Source organism: Sminthopsis crassicaudata, chromosome 5 (assembly GCF_048593235.1).
Source record: "Sminthopsis crassicaudata isolate SCR6 chromosome 5, ASM4859323v1, whole genome shotgun sequence".
NCBI classification, from domain to species: Eukaryota; Metazoa; Chordata; class Mammalia; order Dasyuromorphia; family Dasyuridae; genus Sminthopsis; species Sminthopsis crassicaudata.
In genome coordinates, this window is record NC_133621.1 from 101,985,567 (window position 1) to 102,004,153 (window position 18,587).

At 37.3% G+C, this 18,587-nt stretch overlaps 1 protein-coding gene across 2 annotated transcripts in view; it reads left to right on the forward strand.

The window, feature by feature from the left end:
- Positions 1 to 2,913: 2,913 nt before the first annotated feature.
- Positions 2,914 to 18,587, forward strand: part of SLC37A3 (solute carrier family 37 member 3) — a 73,614-nt gene continuing 57,940 nt past the window's right edge. For both annotated transcript variants that reach the window (XM_074267744.1, XM_074267745.1), the window contains exons 1-3: positions 2,914 to 3,044; positions 9,839 to 10,000; positions 12,000 to 12,114. In XM_074267744.1, the coding sequence (XP_074123845.1) occupies positions 9,912 to 10,000; positions 12,000 to 12,114 (204 nt within the window). In that variant the 5' untranslated portion in view covers positions 2,914 to 3,044; positions 9,839 to 9,911. The remainder of the gene's footprint in view (positions 3,045 to 9,838; positions 10,001 to 11,999; positions 12,115 to 18,587) is intronic.

An 18,587-nucleotide genomic window follows, 5' to 3' on the forward strand; every position in this document is an offset into this window, starting at 1 on the left:
CAAGGGGACAGATTAGATACAAGCACTGCCACCTAGTCCCTAGTTGGGAAACACTCAAAACTTGATATATATACTTTTGGCTAGACAAAGAGACAAATAGTACAGTGTAGCAACAGTAGTGAGATACAATAGCAATAGTAAGGCAAGTTCATAGCAGAGTTTCCTATCTGGGCTTGCTTGGGACCATCGGCTCTAGAAGGTGAGTGCAAAAGACTATTATTATGTCAAGTTCAGGGCACAGCTTTTTTGCTGGACCTTAGCTTCCAAAGCTAAGGTCTCTTCTAATATCTTGACCTTAGCAAATTGCTGAGCTAGGACTAAAATTCAGATCTTTGAACTTTTAAGGAAATGCTCTTTCCAGTATAGATTGCCTCTTGATAATTATGTTCATCTTCCCTTGGAAGGTAAAAATTCCCTTGAATTGTATCATCAGCTTTCCATTTGGAAATGGATAGTATGCTTCATTATACATTCTTTTGAACTATGAAAACTCATGTTTTTAAAAATGACTTCATGAATCCCCAAGTTGGAAGAGTTATAGGAATCCCCAATGTAGGAGAGGGAAAGGTGAAAATGTTATTCTATGATTTGAATTGGCCACTGTCTCATGAGAAGCCCAGTATCATAGGTTGTTAGACCTGAACAGGATCTTAGAGGTGATCTGATCTCACTCTTTTTTCATTATGCTTTTACCCTGCCATGCACTGAGATGGTTGTTAATGAAACGTCTTGGTCTTGGAGTCAGAAGTTGGATTGCTTGCCCCAGCATTTAGGCAATTCTCTTAAGTGCCTTATCCTCAGTTCCCTTTCCTATAAAATGGGTTTAATAAGGATCGTACCACCCACCTCACTGCTGTATAAATGTGGGTTATTATTATAACTATGACTCAGGAAAGGAGGGAGTTTCTCTCCCATGAGAGTTATTTGCATTTTAATGTAGTGCTTTGGAAGACAAATTTTTCTGCCATTGTTTAAGACTTAATTTAGAAAAAAAAAATAATGAGAGATGTAGATCACAGGACCTAAACAAGGAGTCTTAATACTTAAATGAGATTGTGGTGGGGAGATAACTAACAAAAGCCACTTGCTCTATGAGAGGGTGGGACAGTAAATAAGGACAGCATATTAATTTTTTAAAATGATGAACTTGGCAAGCATGAACAGAAAAGATTGCACATGAGACAAACTCTTTTATAATCAATTTGTACATTAATTTTTAAAAACAAGGACAAGGACTGGGGGAAAGGAGGAAAGGGAAAACTTTGTTTTCTGTTTAATTATTCATGAACGACAATTCCTTTTAGACAAGATCAACAAAGCCTTGTTACCATAGGGACACAACTATCTTCTAAACTGTGAATAGCAAACAGTTTTTCAACACTACAGCATTTCCCCAGTTGGTTTTTCCTTTTCCAATTTACAGGCAAATAATAGTTTGTTCTATTAAGGTCTTAAATATTCTAGTACATGACAATTCTCTCCCTCCCCCAACACCCATACTTTGTTAAATCCATTCCAAAAGCATTCCCTTGGTTTGTGCTGTGTTTTCACCGGTCACACCTTTGCTATCTGAAATAGAATTAAAGGGTTAATAGCTGAAAGAGAAGTTAAGAGATTCCAATCCCTTAATTTTAGAAATAGGGAATGACTTGGAAGATACACAATTAAATCCTCCGCGTATTTATCTTTGGGCAAGTCATTACACAGTTCCAGTTTTCCATATCTATAAAATAGCTTCCAGTTCTTAAAAATCCTGCAAGCCACGCCCCCAACTTATTAAATTGGGCATTACCTTTGGAGCATCAATACCTTTATTAGGCTTATAGCCCAAAGGAAGAGGAAAAGCCTCGCTGTATAAAGTGTTCATAGCATCTTCATCCCCCTCCTTTTTTTTTTTTTTTTTTTTTTTTTTTTTTTGTAGTGGCAAAGGACTGAAAACTAAAGGAGTTCCCAACAACTGGGGAAAAGCAACATAAATTATGGCGTATGAATATAATGAAGACTTGTAGGAACTTTTGCAGAGTGAAGTGGAGGAATCAGAAAAATTTATACAAACAACGGCAAATAAAAACAATTGTGAGAGAATTAAGAACACAAAGTAACTCGGTGACCAGTTACTACTGATGATGAAATATGTCGTGTGCCTCCTGAAGGAGAGTGGACAGACTCCAGATTCGGAATGACACGCACTTTTTTTTTTCATATCTTATTTTTTTATTAATTTTATAATTATAACATTTTTTGACAGTCCATATGCATGGGTAATTTTTTTACAACATTATCCCTTGCACTCACTTCTGTTCCGAATTTCCCCTCCTTCCCTCCACCCCCTCCCCTAGATGGCAGGCAGTCCCATACGTAGTAACTCACATACATTTTTTAATATAGACAATGCGGGATTTGTTTCGCTAAGCGGCATTACGTTGCCTGGATTAAGAAAACTCGAAGTTTAATTTTAGTTTCAGAGATGTATTAGCTGGCTGATCCTGGCTAAGTTTGCCTCAGTTTCCTCATCTGTAAAATAGGGTTACTACTACTATCTACTTCGCAGGTTTCTTGGGAAGATCGGGTGAGATTGTGTTTGCAGAGAACTCGGTGAACGTTAAGGTTCTACAGACTACGTTTGAAACACACCATCTCCGGTCAAGAGTCATGAGAGGATTTGTCCTGTTTTGGCTAAACATAATTTTTTTTTTTTTAATTTATGTGGTCGTGGGAAGAAAACTACTTGTACGTTGAAACATTTTTTTTAAAAGAAAAAAACAAACCAAAAAAACAAGTCCTTGAGAAGCAGGTGAGAAAGATGAGGGCGGGACTACAACTCCCAGAATGCCCCACGGAAACCACGCCCAGAGCCTGTGTCTCTCCTCGTTCGGGCTCGGCTGGGCCCGTCCGTCACGTGACCGTCCGGAAACGCTGCCCGGGAGGCTGGAGGCTGGAGGCTGAGGTGAGGTGGCTGAGCGAAGCGCGGGGCGGCGCGGCAGGGCGATGCGGAGGCACGGGCGACGGCAGCGATGTCACCAGCTGTGGACGATGGGTGTTGGGTAAGAGGGTTCGAGGGTTGGCGGTGGCTGGGCGCGGCTCGGCGGCGGGGGGGGGGGGGAGGGAGGGAGGGAAAGGGAAGGGAGGATGCAGCCCGGCTGCGTCTCGGAAACAAGGGGATGCCCAGAAGAGGGCGGCGGGGCTGGCGCCCCCTCCCCCCCGCTGCGGTGACCTCGCCCCCCCTTCTCCACCCCCGCGCTCTCGGGCGCCTCCGTGCTACCCGAGCTTCGTCCGCGGGAATAGTTGGCCGGGCCGAGCCAGAGGCGCGGGGGCTGGACGGCGGGCTGGGGGGTTTGATTGAATGGGGGTGGGCCCGAAGGCTGGCAGGGTGCTGACCAGAAGGACGCTGTGGCAGCGAGGAAGGGGGAGGGGGGCTGTGTAGAATGGGCGTGGGGCTGAGGGCTGGCAGGGGAGGGTCGAGAAAGACTGGGAGGCCTCGAAGACGGAGGGATCAGGGGAGGGGGTGGCCGAGTGGGAGACTGGCAGAAGGGGGGTGGGGTTGAGGACTGGCAGGGGAGGGTCGAGAAAGACTGGGAGGCCTCGAAGACGGAGGGGTCAGGGGCGGGGGTGGCCGAGTGGGAGACTGGCAGAAGGGGGGTGGGGTTGAGGACTGGCAGGGTGGGGTCGAGAAAGAAGCTGAAGCTTCTAGGACCGTGGGCAGAGTTGGGGGCTTGGGGGATGGGGCTGGTAAGATGGTAACGAAAAAGACAAGGTAGCTTAGAGGACGGTGGGCAGAGAGACTCGAGAGTCCGAAGGGTGGGCGGGAATCTGGATGGAGGGGAGACCCAGCATTTGCCTCAGGGACATACTTTCCTAGTCCACACCTAAGTGTCGAGCTGGAACAAAGGGGGAGGGAAGGAGGCTTCCCGGGTTACTGCGTCCCTAATTTCACAAAAGGGGGAAGATTTAGAAGGTGATTGTGCCCTTTCGGGTAGACGTGGCTGCCCACTAGAGTGGCGGGCCGCTTTTTAGTAATGAGATAAAACTACTGGGAGGAGGATGAAGGTGATTCTGGCGCGATGGCTAAGTGGCGCTGTGCAGGCTACCTCAGATACTGTACTGGGGCCCTGATCCAGCGAGTTACCCGGGCCAGTTCTAATTTCCTGATCTGTAAAGTGGGCCTAACAGTCACCTCCCGGCGCCGAGGTGGGGATAGAAATGTGACAGCATCAGCCCTTCACAACATCACAACGCTGAATACCTGTGAGCTTAAAAGGATTTCTCCACTCCCTGGCGAGGTTATTACAAAGCCCGTAGCGCCCTGCTTTTGGAGTCTTACACGGAGGATGTCTGGTAGCTTGGGAGAGATTTTGGTCCTTCCCTGTGATCTTAAAGTAATAAGCGGTTTTGACTCCAGGTACTGAATTGAGAACAGGGTCTGGAGCTAGAATCGAAGATCTGAGTTTAGATTGGACTTAGATCTATATTTTAGCGGTCCCTTTGAGCTCTAAAATCATATGGTTTCTTTTTTTTTTAACTTTTTAAAAATTAATTTTATAATTATAACATTTTTTGACAGTACATATGCATTTTTACAACATTTTCCCTTGTACTCCTTCTGTTCTGAGCTTTTCTCCTCCTTCCCTCCACTCCCTCCTCTAGATGGCAGGCAGTCCCATACATAGTAAATGTGTTATAGTATATCCTGGATACAATATATGTGTGTGTAGAACCGAACAGTTGTCTTGTTGTACAGGAAGAATTGGATTCAGAAGGTAAAAATAACCTGGGAAGAAAAACAAAAATGCAAACAGTTTACACTCATTTCCCAGTGTTCCTTTTCTGAGTGTTTAACTGCTCCTGCCCATCATTGATCAATTGGAACTGGATTAGATCTTCTCTTTGTTGAAGATATCCACTTCCATCAGAATGCATTCTCATACAATATTGTTGTTGAAATGTATAATGATCTCCTGGTTCTGCTCAAAAAATCATATGATTTCAAACTGGAGCTTTGCCTTCTAGTAGGACTGCTGTTCCACTATACATTTAAATGATTTTAAGTGTTCTTTTAGGGTTTAACACTTCAATATCCCTTTTATTTATTTTTTTAAGAGAAAAGATAATACAGAAAATTAACAATTTAAACATTAATTTCACTATAGACTAAAGGTTTACAAAATTCTGCATCTGTCAGGATGTATTTTTGTTCCTTATTTATAAAGGTTTTTGTTTTTACCTGTGTGCATACATATATGTGCACACAGTTATATACACATGTACTTACACATTCTTTGTCACATAGAGTTTAGAAAATGTCCATCTTGAGAATCTAGCATACGTTTAAACCAATTGGAAGGAACAATTTGGTTTCTAGAACTTCAGGTTGATTGGGAGAATTCCTAACTGATAAAAACTTGATAAAGATAGAAGTTATCCATTTGAGAAAAAGGGTAATTTAGACATCTACATTTTTCAAAATTCTCTTATGTCTCTACCATCAGTCTTTTTTTCCCATCACCCTAGATTAGATCTTTAGTAACCTCCTTATTGAACTCTCTGACTCTACCCCTTTCAAATTTATCCTTTCCAAAAAACAGATCTGACCATTCCACCCCCTTGCTCTGGAAGCTCCAGGGACTAGCTCTTGCCTTCAGGGTAAAATACAAGATTCCATCACATGTTTAAAACCCTTTTCAATCTGGCTTATAATTTACCTTTCTAGGTTCTTTTTGAGGAGTTCTATTGTGTGTGTATGTGTACTTTACATTCCAGTCAGACTGGCCTACTTGATCTTTCCAATTTGTAACATTCTGTTCTGTGCCTTGGCTCAGGTTTTCTCTCATCCCTGGAAAGCTGCCCCTTCTCACTGCTACCCCTTAAAGGCTGAGCCTGGGCTCTGGAAGATTGGAATTCAGATTCAGCCTAGGGACACCAGCTGTGGTGACCTTAGTCTCTGTGCCCAGTTTTCCATCATGTGTAAAATGGCAACATACCCCCTTCTTTCTGACACTGCCACTCTTCCAAGGCAGACCTTCATTATGCATGTTTGAATTGCTGCTATAGTCTGTACTTCACATCTCTTCCTCCTTCATTTTCCATTCAACCACTTAAAGTGATTTTCCTTAGTTGAAGGTCTGATCATGTCACCCCCCTCTACTTAACAAACTAGAGTAGCTTCCTGTTATCACCAGAATCAAATACATACTGCTTTATTGGGCATTCAGAGCCCTTTATTACTACTACTCCTACCCCCCCACCCCCACCCCAGTCTTCTAATTTTCTGACAGTCCAATAACATTAGCCTTCTGATGAACAAGATACTCCATCTTGGCATTTTCTTTGCCTAGTTTCGTGCCTCTAATGTTCTTCCTCCTCAACTAGTTTCCCTGGCTTCCTTTATCTAAAATCCCATCTTCTACAGCAAGCCTTGCTTAACCTCTCAATTACTAGATTACCATATTTCTCTTTTATTTCTTGTACTGTATATAAATTACTTTGTAGATATTTTCATGTTGTAGCTCCCATTAGATGGTTAGCTTTTTGAGAACAGGGATTGTCTTTTGATTCTTTGTATCCTGGTGTACATCACTGTGCCTGGCCCTTAGTGGGTGTTTAATGTATTTCTTGAATTGAATTGAGAACAATAATATTGGGGCAGCTAGTTATGTAGTGGGTAGAGTACCAGTGCTGAAGTCAGGAAGATCTGAGTTCAAATGTGGCCTCAGACACTTAACACTTCCCAGCTGTGTGACCCTGGCCAAGTCACTTAGCCCCAATTGCCTGGGGGGGGGGGGGAGAAAGAAAGAAAAAAAGAGAGAATAATAATACTATCTAATTGCCTTGTAAGGATCAAATGAGGTAATATTGAAGTTCGTGTCACATTATAGGTGCAATAAAATGCTAGTTGTCACAGGATCCCTAGCTTTCTTCAAAACTCATTTTGTTTGCCATATCCTAGAGGAACTAGTCCAAATTCTCCTTCTAGAAATTATTCCTAAGCTACTCTTCTATGTATGCAAACTCCTTGAGGGCAGAAATTTGGAGGTTTTTGCCATTGTATATTCAGAGCCCAGCATCTATGTCTGGACACTTGTAAAGACTTAAATGCCTATTGAATTGAGTGAGATAAAAGTAATGTGCACTAATTGGTATCCCAAGGAAATGGTTTGGATTATCATATAGATTTACATGTAAAATATTAAAAATAGATGAGCTGTACTATTATACATTCACTTAACTCCCCAAATCATATAGTTTTAGAAAGGAACTCAGAAATCTACTAGTTCAACCCATAGTAAAAATTAATACTTCAGCAGCCTCTGAAGTAGTTATCTACTTTTGGGTTAAAAGCCTTCAGTAAAAGGGAAACCCATATCCCTCTTGGATAAACCATTTTACCTTTAGATAGTTCTTATTGTTAAAGTATTTTTTTTACATGGAGCCAATGTTGTCTCTTTGAAAAAAAAAATTCACTCTTAGTTCTGTTCTTTGGGGCTAATCCCTTTTCCACATGAGAGTTCTTCCGATACTTGAAGACAGCCCTCATATCTCTTTCTTTCTCTCCATCCTCTACTAGAGCTCACCCCTTCTCATCTCCTCTGACCCTTTTCTGTTTGTAAGGCTACATACACAATCCCTTGCATCCTCAGTATACCCTTTGTATGATATGGCTTGGTATGACATCTATCTTAACCATTTTTAGTGCTCTTCTGATATAGTATAGCTCTTAGGAAGGATGCAGCAATAACCCTAAGGCTACCTGACCTTAACCCTAAGGCCAACTGATTTTAGGAATGCTGTAGTTCCATAAAAAATACTGCTTGTCAGATAACAATCTGTTGTGTAATAACCAAGTTTCTGAGACTATAATTGTATATATGAGACCACTCCTCAGAGTCATAAAATTAGCATATCAGTGACATGAAGAACCTAATCTCTCTTTTTCCTATATATTTATCTTGCTCCTAGTTCTTTGCTAATTTCTCTTGGAACTTAGCCCAAATAAATCTTTGCCCACAACTTGGAGACAAAATGAATTTGGGAATTCTTTCACCATTCCTGTGATTTCAACCTGGGGACCCAGCATTGTTGGGTGTCTTATCCTTGATACTTCTCTGGAAGAGTTGTTATTATTCTTCCTAGGAGGCAGCTAGGTGGCTTAGTAGATAGGACAGTGGACTTGGCATTAGGAAGACCTGAGTTCAAATCCAGCATTAGACACCAAGGACTTGTGATCTTAGACCACCACTGTACTCCAGGGAAACTATGAGTTTGACATGATGAACAACTAAATCAATACCCTTCCTAAAAATGTGTTTCTGAAGCAGATCTCAGGCACATCAGATATAATCTGAGGAGGACAATGTATTGGACTCTCTCCTTTTGGAATGGATGCTTTTATCTTTACTGCCTGATTATATTTGCTTTGGAGGCTTTGGTGTGGCATCTGATTCCTTGTGACTCTAATTGAGCTTATAGATCATCCCTTCTTTTTTCACCGAATCTATTGCCTATCCTTGTCTTCCTGATTTGATATTCATAGTTGATTTTTGCTTTCCTGTATAGAGTTTTACATTTCTTCTATTAAATGTAATCTTTTTAGATTTGATGCATTTTTTTACTTTGTAGAGATAATATTAGACATATGTTGTGTTATTTTGTATGTATCTTTTGATCCTCATTACACTATAAGATATTTACTATATATATTAACTTTTCCATTATATAAATGAATAAACTTTAGAGATGTTAAATGACATAATAGAAATAGTGCTTCAGGCAAAATTCAAATCCAGATTTTTTTCACTTCCATTTTCAGTCACTTGCAGCTTTTTGTGTCCCCATTTGTAACAATATATGTAAATCACTTTAGCATCTATTAATGTTTCAGAATTTTGCCAGATATCAAAATTACACTCATTGGTCTATAGTTTTAAGAATCCATGTTTTTCTTTTTCTGGAAGATCAGAACAGTAGTCATCCAGTTCTAGTTCTTTAGCCTCTCTCCCATGCTCTCAAATTTATAATCTTCCCATCAAAATGTTTTTTAAAATGAGACTTAAAATGAGTTTATAGCTTTTAAGGCTTTTATATATTTACTTCGTCTATATACAGGTAAAAATAAGTAAGAGAGAAGTTGTGAATGCAAACTTGGAAGATGTTATTCTTTGGTCTGGGAAATTCTCTTGTACCTTTTATAATATATCTGACAATATCAGTATTTTGGCAATTTTTTCATTATCTTAAGGAAATTTATGTAATTTTGTTAGGATCGTTGTGATTCAGAAGGAGACCCCAAAAGGTCACAGACCAGTGTTATGAAGTTTCTCAAAAGAATTTGCAGGCTTGAACCCTTCTTCAAGTCAAGAGCTTGTAATTCTAATGTCATTTGAAGTGGCCTAAGTTTTAAAAAGATTTAGCAAAGAACCAGGAGGAAAGAAGATAAATTTATAGAACAAAATTAGAGAGACCAAAGCTTTGTTATTTATTTGGTAATTTTATGGCTTACAAGTAGGTTTGAGGGGTAGTCTATTCACTATTGTCTGAGGAACTTTATTATCACTGACCAGCAGATAATCTGACAGTCAGCAATGCTTGTAGGACCATTCTAAGGTTAGAAGACTTTTAGAATGACTGACAGATTGTTAGAACAATAGCATTCTAAGGTCAGGGGACCTCAGGATCACTGCTATATTTCCCCTAGAGGCTGTACTTCATCAGGACTATCTAAAGGTCATTAGATAATCTTGTTATAAGCCTAAGTAAATTTATATCTCTACATACATTTTTGGTTGATCTATTAAAATAACCTTTATGAATTGTATTCTAATAAGTTTTTTGTCTTGTCACACAGGAAAGATGATCTAAAATCATTCACTTTCTAAGCATTAAGATCAAGGCTGAAGTAGAAAGGCCAAGAAGAAAGCATGGCTGGACCTAATACTTTCCAAAGTAGAACTTGGATATCCAGATTTACCCATCATCATGTTGTTGTGTTCCTGCTCACTTTCTTCAGGTAGGTGTATTATTGAAATTTGTTCTCCCTATTCATTGTTGGTTCATTCCCAGTCTTTGAATTATTGTTTCTATGTTAGGTAATGCTCAAATCTATATTACTAATAGAATTAAGAGCCCTGATTTCTTTTTCAAATTCCAAACCACAACTCCAGCTGAATACAGAAGATATATATATATATACACACACACACACACACACACACACACACACACACACACACACACACACGCACACCCAGATATCCTATTGCTTTGTCAAATTTAACATTTTAAGCTGCTTATTTTCCCACTAGAACTTTTAGTTCTATCATAGCTGCTGCTTTCATTGTTGCCCTTAGTTCTCTGTTCTCCCACATTCCAAACCTTAATCTTTACTGCTTTCCTCTTTCTCACCTCTAATGTAATTACCAAATGCTATTCTTTTCTCTAGTGTCTCTTGTATCCATTCTCACTCACTAGTTTTCATTAATCATGTATAAATTTTTATTATGGCCTGCTTATATTACTGCAATAGCTACAAAACAAGCCGTTCTCTCCCCTTTTCCTGAGTTCCTGAAGCAAATTAAAATGTAATTGAGAAGAGTTTAACAAAATAAATAAAAAATGCTACACAACATAATGTTAACATGTTTTCTAAGTCAATATGATGCAGCAGGGAGTTGACACTACCGCTGCGTATACCTTTTGTTTTTCTATTTCTGTTCCTTTGTTCATGCTATTTCTTGTCCTTAGTATGTAAATCCTCACCTCACTAGTGAATTTTCTCTCTACACATAGTATTTCTGTTAAGTATTAATATATTATTTTGTATCATAATTGTAGTCTTTCTCAGTCCTGAGTTTATAAATTTCATGAAGGCAGAGATCTGATTATATTTAAACTTTGTATCTGCCAGCATAGTACTTTGTACAAAGTAGGTGTACAAATAAATATTCAATTGAATCAAATTGGATCTACCCAGTGCATTTGCCCCCAAAACTTGGATCTGAGAGCTGCTTCTATTTGCTTAAAAGAATTAGGTATTTAGGAATAGGGTTTTCAAATAATGGAAACTGGAAGAGTTCATTTATTTAATTCTTGTTGTTTCTAGTGTTTTGGTAGCCACTACTGAGCAAATCTTTTCAAGAATTCCTCTTAAAAGAGCCAGTGACTGTAACTGAAAGACTCCTGTTAGTGTTGTATAAATTTAAGGGGATTCATACCAACAGATCACTTGTACCTTATTTCTGTTCTGCCTCATATAAAACACCTTATTCCCATGTCTTTGTACTGACTGACCCTATACCTAGAATGTCCTACCTCCTAGAATCTCTCTTTTTCTTTAAAGATGCAATTCAAGAACCATCTTGTCCCTGAAGCCTTTTCTAATTACTTCTCCCTGTCTCCTCCAACTGCTAGTGCCCTTCTTAAACTACCTTTTATTTAATTATTTATGTGTATTGATTTTTTTTTTATGCTATATATATGTATGTCTCTTGCTCTATATTTTACATGTATTTTTTTCCCTTGCAAGTAGGGTGTTATATTCTTTATATTTATTTCTTAGAAACCTGGGATTTGGTAGTCATTTAGCAAATTGAACTAATAGTGTCAAAGGTATATTGCCTGAATGTCAGAAATTCAGCCATTTTGGTACCCACTTCTAAAGCATAGAAATTATAATTTCATTTGTGTGAAATTAAGTTTCATTAACTAATTCCATTTGACTAAATGGAATGTAAGAATATAATTATGGGAAGGCATTAGTTTAAAACTGGAATCAGTCTGAAAGTATGTATGTCAATATGGGCTAATAGTGGAAGATACATAGTCGACTTGTTATTTGCCATGTTGCTTAGCCAAACCTGTTCTAAGGTAAAGCTATTTCTCTCCATAGAGAGAAAATCATAAATGAAAACTTTAGAATAAAACAGAACCAGATGGGCATAACTACATGATTTTATTGTTTGCTGTTTCCTTTCTCCCTGTTATTTACCTCAATTTTCTTTATTTTTTAGTTATTCACTTCTTCATGCTTCAAGAAAAACCTTTAGCAATGTGAAGGTCAGCATTTCTAGCCAATGGACTCCAACATACTTAAACAAAACTGCTGTGAAACTGGAGCCTGTTGAGGTAAGGAGAATGGTGTACCTCAGTGAACTACATCTCTGTGTCTCCATTTCTTTTGATGGTGTTTATACGGTACTTGTCCTGCTCAGAATCCTTGTTTGACTCTCTTTTGTCTGTCATAAACTCCTTTTTCTGGTTTTTAAGACTTTTAATCTGGTCCCAACATAATGAACAGATTAATTTCAGTGCTCTAAAAAAAATGCAGACTTGACTTGAACCAGACTATTCTATATATGTAATGCTTTGAGCATATGCCCCTAATGGTTTCCTCTCTTGGAAATTGTCTCTTCTTTTTTGTTCAGTTCCTGCTCACCTATCAAGGAGTAAAAAGTGACTTCTACCTCTTTCATGAAGTTTTTTCCATGCACAGAATTCTTCTTCTAATTTTGGGGTTTCATATCTTTAAATATTTTGATGTCAGCTTTGATCTCTTGTTCTTTTGTGATATTTTTATTTTTTCTTATCTTTTATCTTTTTCTTTCCTAAGTTAGGCACCCTCAATAGACTAGATGGTTAGTTAGGTCCCCTCCAAGTCTAAACTTCTGTGATTCTGATTCATGGGATTCATCACATGCTCCATTGATAAGGGTCTTTCTTCATAATATCCAGAACTGAATATGCTATTTCAGGTGTGGTCCGGTTAGTGCAAAGTAAAAGTGAGACTGCTTCCTTCCTGAACATTGCTAACATTAACTTTTGTTTCCTTTTTTTAAAAAATTAAATATTTTTTTATTTTTCCCAGTTACATGTGAAACAAATTTTTTGCATTTGTTTTTTAAAATTTTGAGTTCCAGATTCTCCCCCTTCCTTCTCATGCCTCCCCACCTCAGAAGGCCCTAGTGAAGTTGTGTAAAATATTTCCATAAAAAATACAAAAGAAAACATAGATCTCCCCCCCCACCAAAAAAAAAACAACAAACCCTCATCAAAAAAAAAAAAGTATGTTTTAATCTGTATTCAGACAGAATCAGTTCTTTCTTTGTGTATGGATTGTATTTTTCATCATTAGTCTCTCAGAGTAGTCTTATATTAATGAGAATAGCAAAGTCATTTACAGCTGACAATCCCATAACTTTGCTATTTCTGTATAAATTACTCTTTACATTTCAATTTGCTTAAGCTCATGGAGCATTTTCCAGATATTTCTGATAGTGTCCTGCTCATTATTTCTTATAAAATAGTATTTTTCCTTTATAATCCCATATCATAATTTATTTAGCTAATCCCCAGTTGATGGGCAAAAAGCTGCTAAAAATATTTTTATCATATAGGTTCTTTTCTTTAAAAAAAAAAATCTCTTGGTATTGATGCCTAGTAGTGTTATTGTTAGATCAAGCATGATTTTACAACTATTTGGGCATAAATCATGCCTTTTGATCATTTATCAATTGAGGAATGGCTTATATGTATTTTTATTTTTATTTTTAATAAATTTAACTCAGTGCTCTGTAAATTTGAGAAATGAGGTCTTCATGAAAAAAACTTGATTCTTTTCATAATTATTATTGCTAACTGTATTTCCCCCTTGTTTATTCTATTTTTTTCTTCCCTTTCACCTATCCCTCCTCAAAAGTGTTTTGCTCCTTTCCAGCCCCTCCCCCAAGATTAAATCCCTGTGCTTCTTATAGTGCCTTCTCTTCCTCCTTTTCTGTAGGGTAAGATGTATTTTTATTTCCATATTGAGTATATGTTATTTCCTCTTTGAACCAATTATAATGATCCTTCTCTCCTTTCTCCATTGTAAAAACTTTTTTCTGGTTACTTTTATGGCAGATAATCTACACTATTCCAACTTTCCCTTTTCTCTCTTACTCCTTGATTTTATTTATTTTTTGGTTATTATCCTGTTGGAGTCCAATTCCAGTGAAAAACTAAGAATGTGAATGAATAACCGAGGACCAGGCAAAAGATATGCTGTGCAGTCTTCATTTTATTAATCTGAGTGTCAATATTTTATACATTCCAGTCTGATTGTCACTAGCATCCTTTGCTTTTCAAAGTCAATCAATACACAATCCAAACTTTGACATTCCCGTGTCCTCCTTAACTAACAAAGCCTATCCACAGAATTACAAATAGCATAGTTGTGGTGTTCAGCAACACCAACAGAATTGTAAACAATATGATATTTGTCACTACATAGCAGAAATTATTGTACTAATGTATTACCTCAAGTCTGATTCATTCCATCCTAAATTTACCAAGAATCTCTTTGATTTATTGTATAGTAGAGAATTTGTTCCAGTTGCAGTTGTTATTATTGTTGTTGTTTTTTCTTTTTTTCTTTTGCTGAGGCAATTGGGGTTAGGTGACTTAGGGTAAAGCCAGCTATGTAGAATCAAGTTGATGAATCTAATTGTGGCATAGGCTTTGGTGCCCAGGGTCACACAGCTAGAAATTGTTAAGTGTCTAAGTGTCTAAGGCCAGATTTGAACTCAGGCCCTCCTGACTTAAGGGCCGGTGCTCTATCCACTACACTAACTAGCTGCCCCAATATTATTATTCTTAATTCAATTCAAGAAACATATTAAACATCCACTAAGGGCCAGGCACAGTGATTATCCTAATTAACATCAGGATACAAAAAAGCAAAAGACAATCCCTGTTCTCAAAAAGCTAACCATCTATCTAATGGGAGATACAGCATGCAAATATGCACCATATAGCTGCCCCCGCTATCAAGTTTTTAACAGGTCTGTCTCTACAATTGTTTATTGGAAAAGATGGTGAGCCAGAATCTGAAATATCCCTAACAGAGAGTTGGTCTCAAATGAAACCTGAACTGGACTCTTACTGATTTAAGGACTTAACTCCTGGCCCTCTACATTATCCCTTCCTATTCTACTCATACCTGTGCCCTCTATGTGTCTGCTCTCTCTCACTCTCGTTTTCTCCCCCCCCCCCCCTCCTCTCTCTCTCTCTCTCTCTCTCTCTCTCTCTCTCTCTGTGAATATTTATTTATTTATTTTTTTTTTTTTTTTTTTAATTCAGCTCTGATCTTTTCATCATGAATGCTTTCTTTTTTTTTTTTTTTTTATCACAATTAACTCTTGTTGAACATTTAGTCAGATAATACTCCAGACATTTTTCATTTGAATACTATTAAGATAGAAAATCATATTTTTTAGAGAGAGGCTAATTCCAGAAGTTTGAATCAGAGTTCTTAACTTGTTTATGTCATGGACATATCCTTGGCAACTGTTGAACTCCTCAAAAGAGAATGTTTTTAAAATATACTAAATAAAATATATAGAGTTACAAAAGAAACTCAATTATGATTAAATATTGTGATGTTTTTGTTCCTTTCAAGTTCACAAATTCCTTTCTTGAAATCTATCATGATTCCAGGTTAGTAACTCTTTCATCTTAACAAATTGTGAATGAACTAAATACTTGTAGCTCCATAAAGGAATTTGTAACCATTCATTTACTTGCCCTCAGATAGAACTGATGCTACTTCCTCTACCTCATTTCTCTTTTTCCAAGGCTTGTCAGGAAAGAGAGGCACCTAAATGGATCTATCTAGTTGTCTTTCTCTTGTGCTTTTGCTTTCTTAGATGTCTACAAGTTTAGCCTCTTAATCTCCTCCATTCAGATTTTGCTGGTATATTCCTCCACCCAGTGCAGATTTTAACCATTCTAAAACACAAATCACCAATCTTCAGGGAAGCTGTAGCCTTAAAATGCATCACCCTGTATTCTAGTCCAGTCTTTAGATTTAACTAGATTGGACTCTTACAGTCTAATAAACAGTTATATCGACAACTGGCTTTTCAAATGTGTCACAACTTGCCCTTACATGTATATAGAGATTTACTTGTTTTTATGTGCCTGTTCACACTTTGATCTAGCTTGGAGTATTTATATATATGTATACACAAATATATATATGTAAAAGGTGAGGTTTGAGCTGAATCTTGAAGGAATCCAGCATTCCGTGGATGAGGGATAGCCATTGCAGTGGCACACAAGTCTGCAGTGGAGAATGGTGTTTGAGGATCTCTAACTAGGCCAGTATAGCTGGATCTTTAAGTGTGTAGAAGGGAGTAAAGTCTTAAAAAACTGGAAAGTACACACACCCAAACACATACACACCTACATTTTGATGTAAAGGGAGCTCCAGAATACACACCAACACTTTATATGTAAAATTACTTTCTAAAATTATGCTTTTTAGCATATTTTCTGTTGCAAATCTAGACTCCTAGTATTGATATATAGATATATAGAGACATAGATATAGATATAGATATATACACTACCAAGATGCAAAACCTACTTTTAACATGTTTCTTGTACTTAGTAATGTTTTAGAGTCATCATATCTGGTACTTGCACATTAAACAATTCATCATATACAATCAGACCAATTTCTGCTTCATTGGGTAATCTTCCTTCTTGTTAAAGTAAATCTTATTGTAGCTTGCTTTTATTATCTTCTCTTGTGATTTTGCTTTGGTGGTCGTCTTTTTTTTTTTTTTTTTTTTTTTAAGCTCATTTGGTAGGCAAACATCCCAAAATGGCATTTTCCCTAAGGCATAGTTTTAATACTTCATCAAAAAACCAAACCAAACAAAAAGCCAGCTGTTTAAGTCTCCCTTTCTCCTTGTCAAAAGCTGCTAGTTGTTGTGAAAGCAGCTTTTGCAAGGAATCTGTCATTCTCTGAGAAATAGAAAATAAAAGAAAAAGGCCATAGCCTTACAGAAATTTTATATAAGGCCTTTGCTCTGACTCTCTCCACTTGCATTTCATTCTTTCAAAAGAATTTTAGTCACTTTGAGTGCATAGTATTTGGGATAACACCATGAAAGATGTAATTAAAGGGAAGTGATTGCCTTTGAATTTATCTTTGTTATCTTTGAAGTTATCTTTGAAGATGTATTGGTTAAAGGGCCTTCATTTACACCTAGATAGACTAGGCTTCTTTCTCCCTTTCATCCAGTTTAGAGTTGGAACTGGACAGCTCCTCCTTTTACAGATAGTAGCTGAAGCCCCAGAGAAGTGACTTGACTAAGGTCAATTTCACACTGGCAGAGCTGGCATTTGAAGCCAAACCGTCTATTTCTCTGTAGCTCATAGGCCCCTTTCTGTTTTTAGCAGGAACCATGTTTTCTAGTAAAGTGTTGTAAGGTTTGGACTATAAAACAATAAGCCATAACTATAATCATTGTTTTCTAATTATGTCTGCTGTTGGTATGATATTTAATTTAATGAATCTTGTTAACTTTAAGAATAAATTCTGTTAAATATATATGATTTTAAAAGGTTTACTGAATTCTTGCAGAATTTTTTAAAGTCCTAAGACTAATTTTTTTCCCCTGAAAGAAAACATTTTTGAAACTTTAATGGAATTTGGGGAGAAAATAGTATGATTTATGAAACATATGCTTTTAAATAACTCAGGAATACTTATAGCTACACCTGGAATATTCAGAAGTGTCACAGAATTTAGATCTAGGAAGAATCTCAGGAATTATCTAGTCCAAATATCTCAGTTTAAAAATGAGAAAACTGAGACTCATAAACATATAGGTTGAGATGTTATCTGTGGTCATGTCACTACCTTAAGTTCAGAAGCAGAACAAGATCTGAGGTCTTACAAATCCTATTTTAGAAGACTAGGAAGTCAGATGAGTGTCAGATGAAAAGAAAATTTTTTTTTAAATGGTAAATGAGAAATTTCTTAAGAGAAGCATCCAGCTTATATGAATTTTAAAATGTATTTTTAAATATAGTCTATTTGTAACCTTGTTGGAGAAAAGGTTTCAGATGGCAGGTGGAGTGCCTTGATTTCTCTCATTGGCCTTGTCATGTTGAACATTTTTATATTGATTCACATCAACCAGCATTTAGTAAGTCTGCTTTGTTTGAGGCACTGTGCAAGATGCTAGGAGTACATATATAAAGAATAAAGTAAGTCCTGGTCTCAAGAAGCTAGATGCCATGTCTATTAGATTGGTAGGTGATACCAAGCTTGGAGGGATAACTAATACATTGGACAATAGAAAGAGACTGCAGAAAGATCTCAGCAGGTTAGGACATTGGGCTAAATCTAAAAGATATCATTTCATAATAAAGTCTTAATAGTTCATATAAAAAAGAGCAGGTTTGGGTTTTTGTTTTTTTGCTAAATTTGGTGTAAATCAGTGGTTAAAATGTCAATTAAAAAAAAAAAACATCCTGAGTTTAAGATACCTATGGGGAATTCTTTTGGAGTTGAATGAGTGTAGACAAGTGACATAAGACTGTCATAACCCTCAGTTTTCCTCCTGCTTGTTCTGTAATAATCTTGGTTAGATAGTAGGGACATATTGTTGTGTTCTTTGGATATGTTGTTCTGCTTATTTCTCTCTGCTTCCATTCCTGTGTTTCTATGGTTTGCTCATATTTGTTTCTTAGGGAACATTAATAATTTATTATATTCATATACCACCATTTGTTGAGCTGTTCTCTAGTTGAAGACTTTCTTTGCTTTT